At 37.4% G+C, this 19498-nt stretch overlaps 1 protein-coding gene and 1 pseudogene across 27 annotated transcripts in view; both read left to right on the forward strand.

Annotated features, from left to right (window-relative positions):
- Positions 1 to 19498, forward strand: part of POU2F1 (POU class 2 homeobox 1) — a 196816-nt gene that overhangs the window by 110247 nt on the left and 67071 nt on the right. For 14 of the 27 annotated variants that reach the window (XM_069548058.1, XM_069548202.1, XM_069548220.1 and 11 more), the window contains one exon: positions 6675 to 6740. In XM_069548058.1, coding sequence (XP_069404159.1) covers positions 6675 to 6740 — 66 coding nt within the window. Of the gene's footprint in view, positions 1 to 1553; positions 1613 to 2173; positions 3536 to 3617; positions 3710 to 6674; positions 6741 to 19498 lie in introns of those variants that run through there. The other 13 variants (XM_069548226.1, XM_069548136.1, XM_069548184.1 and 10 more) reach the window with 7 other exon arrangements.
- On the forward strand, positions 14152 to 14635 carry LOC138429179 (large ribosomal subunit protein uL11-like; annotated as a pseudogene).

Raw genomic sequence — 19498 nt, forward strand, 5'->3', positions numbered from 1 at the left:
GGTTCTTCTTTTTAAAAAGGATATTCTTTTTAGGTTAAGCTTTAATGTGCTATTACAGACAGAGGACCAAATGAACATTTGAAGTGGAAGTAGCTCAGTCGTGTCCAACTCTTTGTGACCCCATGGACTGTATAGAATACTGGAGTGGGTAGCCTTTCCCTTCTCCAGGGGATCTTCCCAACCTAGGGATCGAACCTAGGTCTCCCGCTTTGCAGATGGATTCTTTACCAACTGAGCCACCAGGACCATTTGAGACTTTGTGGAAAAAGCTCTCTGTCTGTTCCCCTCTTTGATATCTAAGTATCCCATGGTTAGGGGACTCTTGGAGAAGTGGTGGCCATCCCTCCCCCGATCCATCTATGAAAGGCTTGGCCAACCTTCCAATATTTAAGCCTTCCATCTAGAATGCAGAGTACCTAGATCAAGAGTGACAGAAAGGGAGTTTTCTTCACCCTTACCGCTGTGACAGAGTCAGTAGCCTGGATAAGGTGAGGCTTCGTGTCATCCTGGATAGTTGCATCTCACGCTGCCTTCTCTCTCCCTCATCCTGGGGTGAAGGTGGTGAGTTATGCAGTAGAGGGGAAGGAGGTCTCACATTTCATAGTAGCCTATGTGAGTTAGAGGCTTCCCTGGTGGCTCAGAGGGTAAAGCATCTATCTGCAGTGTGGGAGACCTCGGTTCAATCCTTGGCTCAGGAAGATCCCCTGGAGAAGGAAATGGCAACCCACTCCAGTATTCTTGCCTGGAGAATCCCGTGGACGGAGGAGCCTGGTGCAGGTTACAGGCCGTGGGGTCACAAAGAGTCGGACAGGACTGAGCGACTTCACTTACGTGAGTTGGTGAGGTATTGGCCTGCTGTGCAGAAAGACCCTGTGGAACTCTCTTGATCTGAGGGGGAGGAGGGTTGTTATACTGCCCTGCAGGTATCTTCCAGTAAACACTCCTTAGTTGCCTGTGATTGTCTCTCTGTAGCTATAAGTTATCCTTGGCTGATGTATGAAAGACCTAGTTGGCATCAGAAATACAGTTGAGTGGTATTTACCGCGTACGGTAGAAAAAGGTACATTGTGAGGTTCAAAGAGATTCCGTGATAAATGCAGGCAGTAAATGTAAAATTTTATGAAGGCAGAAGAAGGAAAAAAAGCATTTATTGACTGACATCCACTAAATTCTCATCACAGTCATCGCTACTTCTCATGTTTTCCTGACAAATAGAAGTTGTACATTCTACCTTAAAAATTCACTTGTTTCATTTTCTGTTCCATAATATATTGATTGTTTTAATACAAAGTATTGTGAATTATTATTGAATAAAATCGCTGTTCTCAGAAGATACACCATGTTTGTCCTGTGTCTTCATGTCTTCTCTGGCACAGCAACCTCCTGCTCCAGTGCAGGGTCTAGTCTGAGAAGCACAGGTACATTTATCCTCACAGCAGCCTCATGAAAAAGATAGCATTTTACAGATGAGGAAAGGAAGGTTCAAAGAGGGAAAGTCTCACAGGCACTACATGTCAGTGTTAAATTTCTCCCCCAAACTCCCTCTCTTACAGATTTTGTGGTTCTATAAAACAGAAAAACTAGCAATATAAATAGAGTGCTGCTCTAAAAGGTAAGAGAGCTTTTTGGTTCTGTTCGTAGCAAAGTTGTTGACTTGCAGGGAAATCTTTTGAACATCCCTTAGAGAAATCTTATGTTTCATTTCCTCATATGCATATTGTTTCATTCCATCCTTACTGTTAGGGAAAGGTATATACATGCTTTTAAGAATCAGACACTTGGCATGCTTGAGGATAAGTTCTGAATAAAAGCAAGTATAAATGAAATGATACCGTTAAGAGCTCTCAAGTCCAGTGCACTCTTCTGTGTGTCCACACTCACTTGACTGTTAAACACAAAGTCACTGTCACCGATTGCTGGTTTCCTTACTGCGCTGAAAATAAACTGTTTCAGTCTGCTGCTTGGTTCAGCCCTCCATGTGTGCTGGTTCCCTAGATGTATAATTTGTACACAGGTATTGTAGTGGCCAGGTGCTCAAGTTTTAATGTCCGCAAAATCTGGTTTTAAATTCTGACTCCAAGTTATTCGTGTAACAGTAGGTAAAATACTTCAGCTCTAAAGCTGTCCCTCAGTTTCCTCATTTTTAAAAAGGAGTAGTGATGCCTGTTTCATGGGATTTTAGAACTGTCTCAAACTGTCTGTCTAATGATTACATTAGAATGTTGTCATATGGTAATACCTAAAATTTTGGGATTGATGTTTTACCTTGTAAATTCATTTTAAATTGAATATATTTTTTGCAAGTATTTTAAGTTTATAGATTCATATCCATTAAGTGAAATTTACTGGAAAATACTAAGTAATTCCACAATTTAATGACCCATTTTTTGATGATTGATATTGTAAATAACAAATTGTCATATACTTTAGGTTGATTTTGATGGGGGAAGGATATTTTGTGATATGTGGCATTCAGGTAATCTATTTGGTTAATTTGATAGTATCAAAGAATTTGTAGCTAATGAGTTTTCATACTCTTGAAGATAATTTTATAGATGCTGCATTGCTCCCAGACATTTGTTGGTTCCTTGTTTTAAAGTAGGACTTTCCCCTGGCAGTGTATGTTAATATTTGGAAAATTCTCTATCAGTAGGCTAGCACCATCTTGACAGCCCTGTGTTCTGCTTCTACCTTGCTAATTGTTTCCTTGGGATTATTTGGATTGTGTCGAAAGCTTTTTGCAAATCCTCTTATTACTGAAGTCATTGTTGCCAGCAGGAATGAGATTAAAGGTGCTTAAGTCTGTAGAGTTGTTTCTGATTTGTACGTGTCATTTCAGTGGCATTTAACAGAGCACTGTCTCCTGTCCCTCCCCTCTCCCTCAGTACTATCTTAAGTTAGGTCCAAGAAGCCAGACCATTGGAAGAAATCTCATTTTATCCTCCTAATTATTATGCTGGCACTCAGGAGATAATTTTTCCCTTCATGCACTGCCAATTAATATGCAAATAGACTGATAAATATTTATGCAATGATTTAAATTATGCAGGGGGTGCTTTCAGTGTATTCTGTAAATGAATTGTTCGTGGACTTCAAAGTGCTGGCTGCTGTGCTAACGAGGAGAGATTTGCATAAGGCCCTAATCACGCGCATACTGATTAAGCTTCATTATGGAAACTGCCAGCTGCAATCTTTGTTTCTATTTTATTACAAAAAGGGGAACTTTTCATGCTTCAGTTGCCTTGACAATGTCAGTCCTAGCTGGTAAGAGAGACTAAAACTACTCTGAGCAACTGAAGTTTCCTTATTCAGTTGAAGATTGCTATGGTGTAACTGAAGTTGTATTTTGCTTCTCCCCCTAATCCACTTTCCACCACCCACCCTTGTTCTGTAAAGAATATAGTGTAGATTTGTTAGAAATAGTAGTACCTTCTTTCTCCCACACCAAACCGCTACCTGTTTCTTCCTTGCTTTGGACTGTCTGAACCTCTAGAAGATTTCACAGCAATGCTGGACTGCAGTGACTATGTCCTAGGTGGGTACCAGCACAGTTCTTTCTTATAAGCTTTAATATGGAAATAGTGTGTGTAGGGTTGACTATGCATAAATACTTAATCGCATATGCAACCAACTTGTGGGAGGGGGGAGAAGTGGACTGAGCTGGGAAGGAGGAGAGCATTTGCAAAGCATAAGCCTGCTTGAATTTACAGTAAGTTCCTCCCTACCACTAGCTCTTCTGGTTCAGAGGATATTTTCAATAAATAGTGTGGATTTAGAGTTCTGCTTGAATGGAGGACATTTTTGCTTTTTGGAAATTTCTGTTGAGAGCATTTCATATTGTTCTAAAAAAACAGTCTAAATCTGAAACAAGATATAAAGTGTACCTCGATAATATGTACATATTAGTAAAAATGTTTTGCATACTGAATATGAATATCTTATCTAAAAACCAAAAGGGCCTGGTGAAAAGTAAGATGGAGCCACAGTACATAGTTGTTGCCATAAATCCTAATGCAGAAGGTAGTTGGGATGGTTAACTGCAGTAGGACTGTTGATCAATTTCCAGATTTCAGAAACTGTTACCTGTTTTCAAATTTTGATTAATACTAGCCTTTTTTATTTTTAAAAATCAACTCTCTTCTTCAGGAAACAATTTTTAAGTGCAGGAAAGTGTGTTTTTAGAGTTTTTTCCCTAAAGAACAATAAGATTTGGGGAGAGAAATGTGTGGCTTGAATATATAAACTGTCTTTGATTAAGGTTTAAAATAGACTGAGGCACTTTGGTTTTTAGATATGCTGTGACTATAGTGACCATATTTTGTGCTGAGTTTTTCCTGTTTATATGAAGAATTGTTGAAACCTCTTTGGGTTACTCTGGTCACATCTCCAAGTGATGTTATGAACCCCGGATTATTTTTTTTCCTATATGTAATTTTTCCCACTTGAAAAATGAAGGCTGTCCCCAACACCGTTGCAGTTGTTCATAATAAAATAATAGATCTGAAAATGTTTGAATTTTTAGGCAGAAGGCATGGTCTAAACCCAAGATAGTAGTGATACTTATACAACATGATAGAAACCACTATGAAAAAGGATGAATGACTAAAATAACAAACTGATGTCAAGAACTGAGTCCAAGAGCAACCTGTAGACTGTGTTTTAGACTCAACAGTCAGTTTATTGTGCCTAGAGAGGAAAAAAAAAAAAAGCTTCAAACATAAATAAAACTTCCTTGTATTTACTCTTTTACGTCTACTAAGTTGGGAACTCAAGAAAGGAAAGTACCTTTTTTAATATTTTTGGCATTATATTTTAGAATTAGAAATTCTGTTGTTTTCAGTTCACAGTTAATATCATTCAAACATTTTTCCATTCCATTCCAGTGTACAGCATTCATACTTGTATAGTTAGTCAGAATTTGATTTTATTTATTTTTGTGTATGTGTATTAAACTCTTGAGAGTTTAATAGAAAATGCATAGAGGATTCATATAGAATATCTGTGACATAATTATTAATTTATACATGTGGAAACCAAGATATGAATTATACAAGACCATGACTTGTTAAGAACTATGCCTAGCTTTGTTTTTATGGTTTGTGGGAAAAAAATTGTTACCCTTCTGATGAATGTTAAGCTAGTTCATCTTTTTTTTCCCATTTTGTTTTAAAATACATTATAAAGGAAGCATTGAGCAGCACGTATACTTTATTAGTATATTCTATTAGATTTATTGTGACTTTTTGTTGACATTCATAAGATTTTGGTTAAGTCATTCAGAAAGCTGATATTTACTAAGCTGTACACCTGTTGCTTTCAAAACTTGGTATGCTTTCAGATGATATTTAAATTTTTCTGGATGGGTCTGGGAAGGAAGTTATAGAACTGCCTTCATTTATGACTGCAGACTTAACAAATTTGAACTCTGAACATGTGAAGAACAGAACAAAGATATGTTAGAACTGCTTAAGCCCATAAGGCAAGCATTTGTTTCAAAAACTGTATTAGAAAAGCCATTGTACGGCTTCCAGATTGGATGAAATCTGTGGGAGGTTTCTTGATTCTTAGAGTTATGCCTGTGGATGAAATAACTAGGGGCAACATGATTGGGACTACTAACGCTTATTTTGATTTTCTAGTTAAACATTTAAGCAGATGACAAAATGAGCTCTTGAGTCAAAAATCTGAATAAATTCAGTTTAAGTATTATTCTTTACTAATGATTATAGTTAAATGGTTCTTAACCTGATGGGCAGAAAAGTTAGAACTTCCTTGACAGTAAACTTATTTGATTATAAATATGCCAAGTTTCAGCTCGCAAGAGAAATAGAATAAGATATATAATATATAAAAGTATAGTTTAGAGGTAGAAATAAAGTGCACATGTTCTTGTTTTCCCTCTTGCATATCTTCTAAGATAATTAATATTCTTGATGAAAATTATTACTATGAAAGTGTCCATTTAGGATATCAAGGCAGTATCATTTTTAAGTGAGTATGATTGTGACTTAGTTTTGTAATTATTAGATGTATCTGTTATGCCTTGTAGTCCAGCTTCTTGTACTAGTTTATAATTGTATGAATTTGGTATATTTTCACCTTGATGCATGTTTAGTTTGTTTTGGGGGGGCATGGAGAGTAAATATGGAGTTATTTTTCTTAGACATGTTTTCTTTTTATTCTGTTGAGTTATTGTCCAGTCTGTTATCAAGATTACCAGTAGCTTATTTAGGTTATAATTAATGAATATCTTTACTTAGGAAAAAAGAAACTATTTGGGAATAACATATTTTACATTGTGAGGTATACTTCTCCCCCACTCACCCCAATTTTGTTTCTGTAATATACTCTATGCTTCATATTATAAATCATTTTCCTCTTTTTTATATTATACTCATAATTTTTCAGGTTAGATTTCTGTTATCTCTGTTGGAAGAATCTTATATTTCTTTAAAAGATGATTTATTTGTGGATCATTTCAGAGTTATGAAAATCTTAAATTTCTTTCAGATGAAATTTTATTATAGTTTGCAATGTTTTAGTTTTGACACCATCTCTCCTTGAACTTTAGGGCTGTAACATTAATCAGTATTCTTAACCTTTTTGTTTGCCACAATTTTTGCCTACCCAACCACATCCCCAAGTTTTAAGAAATCTCCTCTAATTTATTGCAGACTCAAGAATGAACAATCCATCGGAAACCGGTAAACCATCTATGGAGAGTGGAGATAGCAGCACAGGTAAGAGATGGTTCTTAGATCCAGCCTTTTAAGTAAATGTAATAGGGCTAAAACAAAAAACTTCCCATTCAACTCGTTTTCGGTGAATAAAAACCAATGTGAGTATTGAGTTTTCAAATATAAGTTAGTATTTGCAGGAACTGGGATTGTATTTACTTAAGATTATGTAACTTCTGCAGATTGTTTAATCTTTTTCAGAGAAACTGTAGAGTAGTTGAGAGAATAATCCTGTGTGTCAGTTAGTTCTGAGTATGAAGTATGAGTAGCTTACTAGCTTTGTGACTTTAGGCAGGTTCCCCAGTCTTTTTGAGACTTAATTTGTTCGCCTATAAAATGGGGATAATGAATTTCACAGGCCATTGTGAGTACTACAAGAAATGCATTAACCATTTTGGCACCTATACAGTAGCCGTTCAGTAAAAAGTGTTCCTGTCATGGATATTAATCAAGATGGGAAATCTTATCCACATTTAGTATAAACTGTATTGAAGTAATATTTTTAATATAAGTAGATAAAAATATATCCATTCTTAATACATCCTTTTAATTGGTAATTTTTTAGAAAAAAATTATGCTTGATTAAACCCTTTATCAGGAGATAATTAATATCATAAAAATGAGGAAACTGAGACCTCCCCTTGGGAGGAGGTGAGACTGTAAAGGATAGATTGTCTCCACAGCCCATACTCTTGACTCCTGATACCTGACTGTGTATCTTTATCTGCCAGAGATGGTACAGGGACTTCCCCTCTAGTAAAGGCATGAATTATAAATATACAACCATTTAAGAAGGGATGCCCAGAAAGTAATAGTTTCACTAGGTTTTTTACTAGCAAAGAGGGCTGCCTCTTTGACTTGTCATTTTTTAAATGCCTAACTATTTTTTAAAAAGCCTAGCTATGGGAGGTAGTAGGACTTCCCAGGCAGCACTAGTGGTTAAGAAGTGGCGTGAAGCCACTCAGTCGTGTCCGACTCTGTGCGACCCCACGGACTGTAGCCTGCCAGGCTTCTTCATCCATGGGATTTTCCAGGCAAGAGTACTGCAGTGGGCTGCCATTTCTTTCTCCAGGGATCTTCCTGACCCAGGGATTGAACTGGGGTCTCCCGCGTTGCAGGCAGACTCCTTAATGTCTGAGCCACCAGGGAAGTCCACTGCCTGCCAATGTAGGGGACTCAGGTTCAATCCCTAGATCAGGAAGATCCCCTGGAGGAGGGCATGACAACCCTCTCCAACATTTTTCCCTGGATAATCCCATGGACAGAGAAGCCTGGTGGGTCACAGAGTCGGACACGACTGAAGCAGCTTAGCACACACCCACACATAGGAGACAGCAAAAATGAGAGTCCCTCTTGGAAAGTGTCTTTGTTTTCCACCGCTCCTAGCTACAGCACCTTTTAATTTGAAGTAGATGAGTTGAACCAGTATAGGAGCTTCCTGCCTATATTTCTTTCATTTAAAATTTTTCTGTACCTGGAGATACTTGTTAATCTTTTAATCTTTAAAACATACCTGCTTCTTTGTATGAAACTGAGCAGTGAGGTTTCCTATTGTATTGAATGTGTTGCTAAAGTTACTCTGAGGCTAGCCAGATAGACTGCGGTAAATACATCCCGAGAAGGGAAGGGCAGCGTTCTGCTCTGTCTGAAGTGTCAACCAGTTTCCTTTATATCTCCTGTTTGGGTTCCATCTTGCTTTTTTTTTTTTTTTTGTAGCTGCAGTCCCTCTGCCAGTATTTGGCCATCTCACTTAGGTGTGGGACTTGTTTGCAGAGAGAAATAAGGCAATTGATAGCATTAAGATGCTAGAAGAGAATGAGCAGGACACCTATGCCGAAAGAACAGATTCAAAGATGAGTCGTGTATTTCTTAAAGAAGGGAAACACACCCAGAATGATTGGACAACCCCGTGAATGCTGACTGTATCGGATTCCTTGGGAATCCATCACTGTAATAGAAGTTACAGTAGCTACCATTTATTGAGTACCACACTCAGTAAAACCCTGATGACATGTTTTTAGAAATCTTAAGTACTATATGCATTACCTGGTTTAACTTGAGTTCTTATGAGAGCCCTGCACGTTAGGTATTATTTCAAGGGGTAGGAAATTGAGGCACAAAGCCAGCCGGGAAATAAAGGCAGGGTCAGGGTTTATACCTGACATATGTTTCATGCCCTACATATGGTTCCTCCCATAAAATAAAACTGAAAACTTAAGCAACATTTGTGTGTATATTTCAGGTCTAAAACCATTTATAGAGCTGTGTAAGATAAATTCTAGCTGAAACATTTGCTGAAACAGTCTCATGAATTTCGCCCTGTTTTAAGATGGAGTGCTTGGTAGACTCATTCCTACCGTAGAGCTGAGCAGTATGAATTTAGATATTTTACTTTTTAATGTCTCTAAAACTGATTCTGTGGGTGGTGCTTTCTTAGACTTTTTTTTATTTCCATCACCAGCAATAATGGTTGATTTTACAAAATAGGGGAAATTTGTATTCTTTTTTCTCAAGAATTACTGCTAATGCAATAATAATAGAAGCTAGATCAAACATGAGACGGTCTTAACTCTGAAGCTTGATGACTCACACTTTCTGTATGTTGACTGAAGCATTTGTCGCCTTTATAAAACTAAAAATTACTTCCATGTTACAGGCTTTTGTATTCACTTGAGGGTAACCTTGAAAGTCAGTTTTTTAAATGGTAAAGGTCTGTCACTGTGTTGTTAGCGTCCCCCACTGATGTCAGGTGGTTAGCTCAGGAACATAAAAATACATTTGAGTTCCAGCTTGCATAGTAAATTACCATGTCTGATCCATTGAGTGTAAAATTACAGTTTATTGGTACTTCACTGGTGGTCCAGTGGTTAAGACTGCATGCTTCCACTGTAGGGCATGTGGGTTCAATCCCTGGTTGCAGAACTAAGATCCTACATGCTGTGTGGCACAGCCAAAAAGTAAAAAATAATAAAATAAAATTATAGTTTATTCCAATACTTACATGCTTATAAATTGATTTCTATCTAAAAATATAACAAACAAGCCTGGAGATTAATTGTAAAGAATATATGGATTCTTGGATTTTGTTAATTTGTGAATAACAAGTAAAATTTTCAGTGGAAGAGAACTCAGCATTATAATAAAACTGAAGTTTCACATTTTCTGGATTCAGAATACTTTTGTGTTGATTACTACAATTTTAAACATTTCAGGAAAAAATAATTTTTGATTTGTGACATTTTAAAAGAATGTATTATAAGAGTATTTAAGATTATGTTGAGACGGTACTTCTTTGCCTTTCTCCAGCCAGAGTGACTTACCTAGGTTGAGCAGCTAAGTCTGACAATGCACTTTTGTCAGATAGCCCTTACATGTTCACAGAAAATCTGTTGTTTAGGTTTATTAATTTACTATAAAGTATGTGCCTATCCTATATGTATAATAATAATAATATTATACTTGGTGTTATTAAAAGGTGTCAGTACCAATAAATGAGAGCCCTTCAGTCTTTGAAGAGTTGGCAGTCCCTTAGAGATGAGGCAGATGTGCAGGTGACAGATTCAGGGTAGATTATGGTAATTCAAGAGGAGGTGTAGAAAGGTGCCGTGGTGATGTCTCATAGGCCAGGTGGAGTGAGCCGCCAGAGAGAAAGAAGTTAAAGAAAAACAGCTGAGAGAACTGAGGGAGGAGGAGGTGGGATCAGAAGTACAGAATAGAGGGTCAACTTTGAAAATAGAAAAAGATACACCCTCCTTTAATATTGAGGAGAAGAAGGTAAAATCAGACAGTGACAGAATATTGAGGTGGAAGGGAGATGGAAAATTAGGAATAATTTACATTTCTCCATTTTTTTCATTTTTCCATTTTCTCCATTAAATTTCTCCATTTTTCTCATTTTTCATTTGAGAGGATGAAAAAATTTCATTTTCATGTGAGAGGAAGACAGAGATAAGAGTAATAATAATGGCAGCATTTATCATTGGTTGAATTCTTACTATATGTGCATGGCTAGCTGCTTTATTGTATATACTTTATATCATAATTGATAAAAGTAAGTAGTATTATGCCTATTTTACAGATAAGGGAAATAAATTCAGAACTATTTAGTAATTTTTGATTGCAAAGATCTTGAGCCTTTTATTATCTCATACTGCCTCAAAGATTTTGAATGAGATAGATTTGAGGATTTAAGTCAAGTTAGTGAATTTTGACATAGTTACCTTTAAGAGATTGATTAAAATAAAAAAAATATTAATAAGCTTCTTGAGGTCAAATTAAAGAGAGTAGATGTATGGCTTAATCTAGCCAACAGGAGTATATGGCCTTTCCATAGCCTAGCTCAAGAAGTCCAAGATCACAAGTGAAGAAAATGTAAGATTGTATTATTTTTCCAAATAATATCGTTTCAATATAGTATCCATCTGGATTAGAGGGAGTAGTAATGATATTTCTTATAACACAGCTTTCTGTACAAGGATGCTGGAAAGGATGCTTCCCCTAGGGGAAACAGTAACTCTGCTTCTTTCTCCAAGCCTTTGGTAACCTCTGATCTGTTTTCTGTCTCTGAATTTGCCTATTCTAGATACTTTACTTAAGTGGAATTGTGCAATATGTTCTTTTGTGTCTGATTTATTACAGTTAGCATATTTTCAAGTTCATCTGTGTTGTACAGTATATAGCTGTATGTTTACATCACATTTTGTTTATCCATTCATCTGTTTATGGACACTTGGGTTGTTTCCATTGTGAATTGTGCACCAGTGTACATAGTTCTTTGGAATATAGAACTAATTGTGAAATTGCTGGGTAAAACAGCACAGTTTTATTACGGCTTTGGAGGTCAGAAGCCCTAAGCTGCATTCCTTCCAGAAGCTCTGTGGAGAGAATTCGTTTCCTTCTCTCTTCTAGCAGCTTCTATAGGCTACCTGTGTTCCTTGGTTTATGGCCTCTTCCTCCATATTCCAAGCCGGAAGTAAAGTGTCTTTAGGCCTGTCTGCCTGTCTTCCTCTCTCTCACGGCTGCTCCTCTTAGCACATCTTCTCTGACTCTCCTGCCTTCCTCTCACTCTTACAAAGACCATTTTGTGGTTACACTGGGTCCACCCAGATAATTGAGCATAACACCCCCATCTAAAGACCCTTGACCTAATCCAATCTGCAAAATCTTTTTTACCATGTAAGGTAACTATTCACAGCTTCTGGGATTAAAATGTAGACATCTTTGAGTGGCCATTCTGCCTGCCAGAGTACTTTATCCTAAATTAAATCTGATTAACTGTATTTCAGATGACAGTTGGAGACCAGAAGTTATATAATGTTTTATAAACTTCAGTAAGAAAAACCAAGGCATTTTCTTTAAAGTAAAAATTATTAGACAAATGTTAAGCCTTGCTCACTGTTTAATCAGAGAGCAGATTTCTTTCATCAGTATTCCTGACAACTGTTCGTCTACCCTGAGCTTGGACTCATGCTTTGACAGAGAACAATTTTTAATGCATCCTATTCTGCTGTTATGTAACTGTGTTATCTATACTCTTGAATTCTGCCCTTAGCAATAAAATGATTTTTCTTATTTTTCAAAAATGAAAGCTTTCCTAGAAGTCATTGCCCTAGTCTAAGTTTTCATCGTTTTAACATTTATTATAAAGTGATTTATTATAAAGGGCTTCCCTCATAGCTCAGTTGGTAAAGAATCTGCCTGTAATGCAGGAGACCCCACTTGGATTCCTGGGTTGGGAAGATCCACTGGAGAAAGGATAGGCTACCCACTCCAGTATTCTGGCCTGGAGAATTCTAGGACTGTATAGTGTTTTTTTTTTTTAATTTATCTATTGTAAAGTATTTATTATATTAGTACATATATTATAAAGTATATAGATTTATTATAAAGTATTATAAATATGATAATTTATTATAAAGTAATATAACAGTGGCTGTCATTCATTAAGTATTACGCTCATTAAGTATGTTAAACACTTGTATAGATTACCTCATTTAATCCTTATAACAACCATATGAGGCATTATTTTTTCTTTCTGTAGATCAGGGATTGAGGCTTAGATGTTTAGTTACTTGACAAGAGTCAGGCATATCAATAAACACATGTCTATAACAGTAAGCAGACAGCCTCCTGTCTTCTGTACTATGCTCCTTTTGTTTTGTCTCCTGTGTGTAAGACTATACTGTTCTCAGTAGAATCACTGAAATTGAATAAAATATTAATTTGTTCTCAAGAAATTTCTCTTATAGAGATCATATGTGAAAATGTAATAGAATAATCATAAGTATTACAAGAGTCCATGGGAATTCAGTGTAGGGAGATATCATTTCTAGCTGGGAAGATCAGGGAAGGCTTTGAAGAAAGTGGAGCTTAAACTGGGCCTTGAAGCTGGGTAGGATCTAAATGTGATGGTAATAGGCAGTGTGTGTTCAGTGTGGAGAAAGCGTGAAAGCTAAGATGGCAGGAAGAAATCTGCACTGAAGGTTTCTAAATTCTTTCGCATTTCCCCGTCACGTCATGTGCTTTCTAAATCCTTTATTGTTTAGTCATCCTCAGAATCAGCGTTAGAGTTCTGCAGACTTTAGTGCAGCCACTTCCATTACCATTGGCTTATTTTTATTATTTTTAAAAATTTATTGTTGGCTTTTTGTAACTTTTATAATTAATAAAGAAAAATGACATCAGATTAAAATTTTAAAATATAAGATATTATTTTCTGATAATATTTAACTGTTTTGAAAGATTAAAAGTTATTTTATTTTAAAGCAACCAACTCATCTTTTAACCAGACAAGAGCTCAGTTTTAGGAGGATTCGGTTTTAACCTGTTGATTGACTGAGTTTGTGGTCAGTTTAACTATCTTCTTTTTACCTGAATTATATTCACTTGATTTTTTCATTCAGATGATTTTTCTCCAGGATAATAAATATCAAGATCTTTTTGGCAACTGAAAAAGCCAAATAAATTTATTAATTCAGCCTAGTCTACAGTTATGGAATGGCATTCCAAAAATACTATCAGGAATTCTTAGTGACAAATGTTTTTTATCTGTTCTGTGAGACTTATTCGTGCCATGGTTGATATTAGAAAGTTATATTCTTAAGAGATTATGATCAGGCATCATTTTCTTTGAGATGAGGGCAAAAGATGTTGAAAGACCAGGGCACCAGTGAATATATCTGCTATATTTGTAATAATTGAAGAATCTTGATGTCTTGAAACAGTGCTAGTTTGGGAAAGCATTTCCAGATGAACTACCAGTAGTTTTAGGAGAAGCCTCAGAAATTCACTGAGGGACAGGCTCACATAAAGTTATCATCAAAACATGGTGGAGCTTTCGGCTTGGAGGAAACAAAGATGCACCTTTTTTCAGTTGTCCCAAATGCAGGTTCATCTGACACCAGCCGACCTCACCATGCCACCTAACTTAGACCCCAGCGAGATCAGAGTTGTGTATCTGAGGTGCACCAGTGGGGAAGTAGGTGCCACGTATGCCCTGGCTCCCAAGATCAGTCCTCTGGCTCTTGTCTCCAAAAAAGATTGGTGATGACATCACCAAGGCAGCTGGTGATAGGAAGGGCCTGAGGATGACAGTGAAACTGGCCGTTCAGAACAGATAGGTCCAGATTGAGGCGGTGCCTTCTGCTTCTGCCCTGATCATCAGAGCCCTCAAGTACAAAGACAGAAGCAGAAAAACTTTGAGCGCAGTGGAAATAACACTTTTGATGAGCTTGTCAACATTGCCTGACAGATGTGGCATCAGTCTTTAATAGCTAGAGTATTCTCTGGAACCATTAAAGAAATCCTGGAGACCGCCCAATCTGTGGGCTGCAGTGTTGATGGCCACAACTTTCATGACATCAAACAACAGTGGTGCGGTGCAGTGCCCAGCTAGGTAGGAACTGCAAAGAAAAAAGGAAAATAAAAGATTATTTGGCAACCAAAAAAAATAAAAAATCGTGGAACAATTACACATTTCAGACTCCACAAGGCCATTTTCCTTTTGAACTTATGTTTATCATAGGATTATTACTAGCATTCTTATTGTTATTATTATTATTGTTTTAAATTTATTATGTATTTTACTATGTGGACTGCATTATGCACTGGCCAGAGTTCTTTTATAAGCATCAGAGTGGAAATACCAACACTGATACTGATTTTTCTTGGTCTTCCTTCATAGGATGTTTTAAATAGTTCCACAGATCATTGAAACTGCCTGGAGCACTTCTAGAGCCTCAGGAGCATGGTAGAGGATATATTACTCTGTTCTTGGTGGTCTAGAAGCAAAAAGTCAAACACTTAGTAGGAAAGATGGCTTTCCTCTAGTGTTTGGTTTGACAGATGTCAAAGTACATAGCTTTTAAGAGATTCTGACTATTCCATATTGAGACACTTTTCCTGGCCCTGCCTTTTGGTGCCTGTGGGGAGTTTTAATTGTTGTCATTTTGGTGTATGGGGCAGAGAACCATGCATGATTAGTGAGCCTGTGAGAATACTAAGTGACATTTGAATTAAAATTTCACTTTTGTTAAAAGAGTGAATGAGCAATTGATCTTTTCACCAAGTGGTAACCCAGTAACAAAAATTAAGATTTTTAAAGGCAGTATCCACTTTATTTTCATTCATTACAAATATAATTTAGAATATTAATATATTGTGTTTGTTTCTAAAAGGCTGCTTTAAACACAAATTATGAAATTGTAATTTTCTCCCTTCTTCCTTACAAGGCAGGTTAGTTTCCTATCATGTCACTTTTTTGTGTTCTTTCTTTCTAACAAATATAAAATATTTTCCCAGTTATCTTATATTCTAAATCTTGCTTGAAGCAAAAAACTAGACTCCCCCCATTACTCTTTCAATTAAATCCACTATGTAGCATTTTTGGCTTAGAGCAGTGGCAGTAGAAGCCAGGGGTCAGATTTAATGAGCACTTGTGAGAGGTGGAGAGGAGAATGAGAAGGTGTTTTTTAGAAAAAAGGGAGGAAGAAAAGGGAATAATCTAAAATAAATAGCTGTGTTTGTCTTCGGACCACGATAGGCATAGCACCGTTACCTGAGTAGGGACGGCCTGAGCTGGGAATAGACTGCCTGAGGTGATACATTCAGTTCTGAAGATGTTGCATTTGGGTGCCTTATAGTACTTGTAGGTGAAAAAGTGAGTAATTGAAGATAGAGATATGTTCCGGGGCAGGGGGGCGGGCGGGGGCAGGAATTGGCTGCTTATATAGGTGTGGAAGCACTTAGCAGGGAGATACTACTGAGAAGAGAATGGAATAAGCTGAGAAGAGGACCACAGGCAAAGTTATTCTATAACATAAAAAGGGCGGATAGAGAAAGAGAAGCCCTGCCCTGTAGTAGGGTGGCCACAGGCTGCACATTGCTGTTTAAATTAAATTAAATTTAAAATGCAGTCATGTTAGCTACCCTTCTTCTGCTCAGTAGCCATATGTCATTAGTGGCTACTATCCACTATGTTAGTGAAACATTTCCATCATCACATAAATTTCCTTTCAGTTCAGTCCAGTTCAGTCGCTCAGTTGTGTCCAACTCTCTGCGACCCCGTGAATCGCAGCACGCCAGGCCTCCCTGTCTATCACCAGCTCCCGGAGTTCACTCAGACTCATGTCCATCGAGTCGGTGATGCCATCCAGCCATCTCATCCTCTGTCGTCCCCTTCTCCTGCCCCCAATCCTTCCCAGCATCAGGGTCTTTTCCAGTGAGTCAACTCTTCACATCAGGTGGCCAAAGTACTGGAGTTTCAGCTTCAGCATCAGTCCTTCCAATGAACACCCAGGACTGATCTCCTTTAGGATGGACTGGTTGGATCTCCTTGCAGTCCAAGGGACTCTCAAGAGTCTTCTCCAACACCACAGTTCAAAAGCATCAATTCTTAGGTGCTCAGCTTTCTTCACAGTCCAACTCTCACATCCATACATGACCCCTGGAAAAACCGTAGCCTTGACTAAACGGACCTTTGTTGGCAAAGTAATGTCTCTGCTTTTGAATATGCTATCTAGGTTGGTCATAACTTTTCTTCCAAGGAGTAAGCGTCTTTTAATTTCATGGCTACAGTCACCATCTGCAGTGATTTTGGAGCCCCCCAAAATAAAGTCTGACACAGTTTCCCCTGTTTCCCCATCTATTTCCCATGAAGTGATGGGACTAGATGCCACAATCTTCGTTTTCTGAATGTTGAGCTTTAAGCCAACTTTTTCACTCTCCTCTCACTTTGGACAGTGCTTTAAGTAGACTAAGAAAGAGCAACTGCAGAGATCAGAAGTGAACTGGATAGCAGATTTCATGGAGTTAGTATTCACTGTAATAAAGTCTTGCAAAGAGGTAGAGACATATAGGAATTTTAAAATGTGATCTTTGGGTTTGACAGTAGTTACTAGGGAATTTCTAAGAAATTTATCTTATTGAAGTATAGTTGATTTACAATGTTATGTTAATTTCTGCTATACAACAAAGTGATTTAGTTATATGTATATATTTTTGTTTCATTATGGTTTATTACAAGATACTGAATATAGTTCCTTGTGCTATACAGTAATACCGTGTTTATTTATTCATATACTAAGGACTTAAAGATTTTAAGTAAGTGATATAAGGAAAGAAATTGCTATGGATAGAGTTGGCAGGGGAAGGATAAATGTAGGCAACTTTTTAAATAGAAGCTCAATAAGAAGGTGTGTGATTAAGAGCTTAGGCCCTGGAACCAGACCATCTGGATTCAGATCCTGGTTTCTTTTTCAGTTATGTTGCTTTGGGCACATTATTTCCTTTTGTGCCACAGGGTTTTTTAGCTATATTATGGAGATAAATAATAATAAGCCATTGCATAAAATTTGATGTTGAAAGCAAATAGATGTATAATTCAGTAAAGGCTCTGTAACAGTAAACAGTGTTTGTTATGAGTGTGAGCGTGATGACGGTGTGATATTAAATAAAAGGAAGGATGGATGGGAGAGGAGTTCAAGTCCATATATGTGCTAAGAGAGAACCAGTAGGAGGCGGGTGGTAAAGTTCCTAAGGGGAAGGTGGATGTCGGCTTTCAGAGCACTGATCAGTGCAGCAGCTTAGACAGAAGCCCTCTCCTCCTCCACCATCACTTTTCTTTTTTTTTTAAATGTTGAAGAAATGGGAGCCTGAAGAAGTTAAAGATAAGTTATAGATAATGGATATAGATAGTAAGTTTTTAGGTAGAAGGGAAGGTAAGAAAGCACTCTAGATAGGATTAGGAACAGAGATAATTAGGAATGTCCTTGTGATATTGGGGAAAATGAAAGCAGGGCAGTAAGTCTGGAATAGGTAGTTCATCCAGATGAATAAACAGTATAAGAAGAATTGGTAGCAAAGAGTCATAATTCAAGCTAGGAACCCTGACATCAGATAAAATCAGGATAATAAGTTTTACTGCAGCTTTTCAGGGACCTTTTGTGTTTCCCAGGAAAGCAGAAAACTGCTGCCATTTACCTGGCTCGCCAAAGGGTGAATAAGGAGCATTTGACTAGATTATGAGGCAGAAGAAAGATGGAACAGAGCAAATGTTTGCAGGTTTCTGTAAAAAAAAAAAAAAAAAAAAGAATAAGGGCTTTTTGGTTTTCTTGGTCTTCAGAGTATTCCTGTTATGTGATATTTGCAGAAGACTTGATCTCAGTATTAGGTAGCTCACAAGTCATTTTTCTACAATTAAGAAGAAAGCTGAAAAAAATTATTTTAATAGAACTTTCATCCTGATAGAGTTAATTCAACAAATGTCAACCATTTATAGAAATCTTATCATGTATCACTGATGTACAGTTATCTACATAAAAACAACCAAAAAAAATAAAACATGTACCATTTCTTGGTACATGAATATACAGTAGCAGTGGATATTTTTCAGTTCAGCTCAGTTCAGTCGTGTCCAATTCTTTGCGACCCCATGGACCACAGCACACCAGGCCTCCCTGTTCATCACCAACTCCCAGAGTTTACTCAAACTCATGTCCATTGAGTTGGTGATACCATCCAACCATCTCATCCTCTGTTGTCCCCTTCTCCTCCTGTCGTCAATCTTTCCCAGCATCAGGGTCTTTTCAAATGAGTCAGCTCTTCTCATGAGGTGGCCAAAGTATTGGAGTTTCAGCTTCAGCAACAGTCCTTCCAATGAACACCCAGGACTAATCTCCTTTAGGATTGACTGGTTGGATCTCCTTGCAGTCCAAGGGACTCTCAAGAGTCTTCTCCAGCACCACAGTTCAAAAGCATCAATTCTTCGGCACTCTGTTTTCTTCACAGTCCAACTCTCACATCCATACATGACCATTGGAAAAACCATAGCCTTGACTAGATGGACCTTTGTTGGCAAAGTAATGTCTCTGCTTTTCAATATGCTATCTAGGCTGGTCATAACTTTAATTCCAAGGAGTAAGTGTCTTTTAATTTCATGGCTGCAATCACCATCTGCAGTGATTTTGGAGCCCCCCAGAATAAAGTCTGACACAGTTTCCCCTGTTTTCCCATCTATTTGCCATGAAGTGATGGGACTGGATGCCATGATCTTAGTTTTCTGAATGTTGAGCTTTAAGCCAACTTTTTCACTCTCCTTTTTCACTTACATCAAGATGCTCTTTAGTTCTTCTTTGCTTTCTGCCATAAGGGTGGTGTCATCTGCATATCTGAGATTATTGATATTTCTCCCAGCAGTCTTGATTCCAGCTTGTGCTTCATCCAGCCCAGCGTTTCTCATGATGTACTCTGCATATAAGTTAAAT

The sequence above is a fragment of the Ovis canadensis genome, chromosome 1 (assembly GCF_042477335.2).
Source record: "Ovis canadensis isolate MfBH-ARS-UI-01 breed Bighorn chromosome 1, ARS-UI_OviCan_v2, whole genome shotgun sequence".
Taxonomy (NCBI): domain Eukaryota; kingdom Metazoa; phylum Chordata; class Mammalia; order Artiodactyla; family Bovidae; genus Ovis; species Ovis canadensis.